The 2,026-nt window shown below is 30.3% G+C and overlaps 1 protein-coding gene across 1 annotated transcript; it reads right to left on the reverse strand.

Moving 5' to 3' along the window:
* Positions 1–666: 666 nt before the first annotated feature.
* LOC124421310 lies at positions 667–1,330 on the reverse strand (the record flags this gene model as incomplete). The annotated part of the gene is made up of 2 exons (XM_046956280.1): positions 667–1,065; positions 1,132–1,330. Coding segments are annotated over 2 exons (351 nt in total), but the record flags the coding sequence as incomplete, so codon positions are not given.
* Between the last annotated feature and the right edge of the window lie 696 nt (positions 1,331–2,026).

The following is a 2,026-nucleotide window of genomic DNA, read 5'->3' on the forward strand; positions in this document are numbered from 1 at the left end:
ATAGTCTAGTCTATAGTCTAGTCTATAGTCTAGTCTATAGTCTAGTCTATAGTCTAGTCTATAGTCTAGTCTTTAGTCTAGTCTATAGTCTAGGCTATAGTCTAGTCTTTAGTCTAGTCTTTAGTCTAGTCTATAGTCTAGTCTATAGTCTAGTCTTTAGTCTAGTCTTTAGTCTAGTCTTTAGTCTAGTCTATAGTCTAGTCTATATTCTAGTCTAAAGTCTAGTCTATATACTAGTCAAACGTTTATTCTATCGTACAGTCTATCGTCCAGTCTATAGTTTAGTCTATAGTCAAGTTCTTTGTCTAATCTATAATAGTGCCTAAAGTCGTATACATATAGTGATGTGTGTGATGGCAACACTTTTATCTGATTGTAATTTATTATTACGTCGCCCTAAAAGTATGCTACATTTGAGTAATACCAGTGGCTTTTAAACTTAGTTCATCTTTATCCATTAAATCGTGCTAAAAAGTATGCTATGAGTATTTATTTAGCTACTTATTTATGTTCAAATAACAAAAAGACCCTTATTATTGTTGAAGGTGTATTCTTTCTAATTGATAATACCCCAAATCATTAAAAAAACTATTATTTTTTAATTTTGTACTTAAAAAACTTTGTGTGGGTTAATTTTTATTTCTTTCTTTTGTTTTTCATCTTTCACATTATTCACAAATACTTAAGAGTTATGTACTTATAAAAAAACAAAATATGTAAAATCCAATAAAAATTTAAATAAATAAAATATTATAATATTTATGTGTATTAGAGTGTGAGTGTTTTTGTGTGTGAATATAAAACAATTAAAATAAAAAAATGTATATCTTAAAAACTAAACTTAATTAAAATACATTGCGATTTTCATGTGTTTTTTTCTCATTCTTCTCTTTTTTGGTTTCGACAAAACTACTTATTGCGTTAAAAACTTTTCTATAGGAACTTGTGAAAAGAAATTATTAACATGTTCCACTAAAATTGGTGCCCATTGTTCACGGGTAGCTGGTATGCCGACACGAGTTATTTCGGGTAAGTTTTCATTAACTAAATTTAAGATCATGGTGTCTAAGAGAAGATATGAAAATGTTAAAAAATAATATAGCAATATATTTTATATAAATTTATACTTACTTAAGTTACGATCGGAGAAAATTCCGTTAGCTATAATTTTGGCATCTCCTATGGCCACATTGGCATTAAGACGATGTAACTGCAATCTGATACTGTTGTCACGGTTGATGAAACTGCCGTCAGTTAAAACGGTAGCGCGAACATTATCTGAAAGGAAAACAAATTTTTTAATGAAAACATGTTCTTGTATAGAGTCTAGTCTAGACTATAGTTTTGTCTTCAGTCTAGTCTATAGCCTAGTCTAAAGTCTAGTCTAAAGTCTAGTCTAAAGTCTAGTCTATAGTCTAGTCAATGGTCCAGACTACAGTCTAATCTATAGTCTAGTCTATAGTCTAGTCTATAGTGAAGTTTCTAGTCAAGACTTAAGTCTAGTCTAAAGTCTAGTCTAATGTCTAGTCTATAGTCTAGTCTATAGTCTAGTCTATAGTCTAGTCTATAGTCTAGTCTATAGTCTAGTCTATAGTCTAGTCTAAAGTTTAGTCAAAAGTCTAGTCTAAAGTCCAGTCTATAGTCTCGTCTATAGTCTAGTTTAGTCTATAGTCTAGAATATTGTCTGCTCTATAATCTAGACTATATTGTAGTCTATGGTCTAGACTATATTGTATTCTATGGTCTAGACTATAGTCTAGTCTATGGTCTAGACTATAGTCTAGTCTATGGCCTACACTAAAGTATAGTGTGTAGTCTATTCTAAATTGTAGTCTAAAGTATAGTCTGTATTCTAATATATAGTCTAGTCTATAGACAAGTCTGTAGTTTAGTCTAAAGGCTAGCGGTTAGTAGATATTCTAGTCTATAGTCTAGTCTATAGTCTATTCTATAGTCTATTCTATAGTCTAGTCTATAGTCCAGTCTATAGTCTAGTCTATAGTCAAGTCTATAGTCTTGTCTATAG

The sequence above is a fragment of the Lucilia cuprina genome, chromosome 2, assembly GCF_022045245.1.
Source record: "Lucilia cuprina isolate Lc7/37 chromosome 2, ASM2204524v1, whole genome shotgun sequence".
NCBI classification, from domain to species: Eukaryota; Metazoa; Arthropoda; class Insecta; order Diptera; family Calliphoridae; genus Lucilia; species Lucilia cuprina.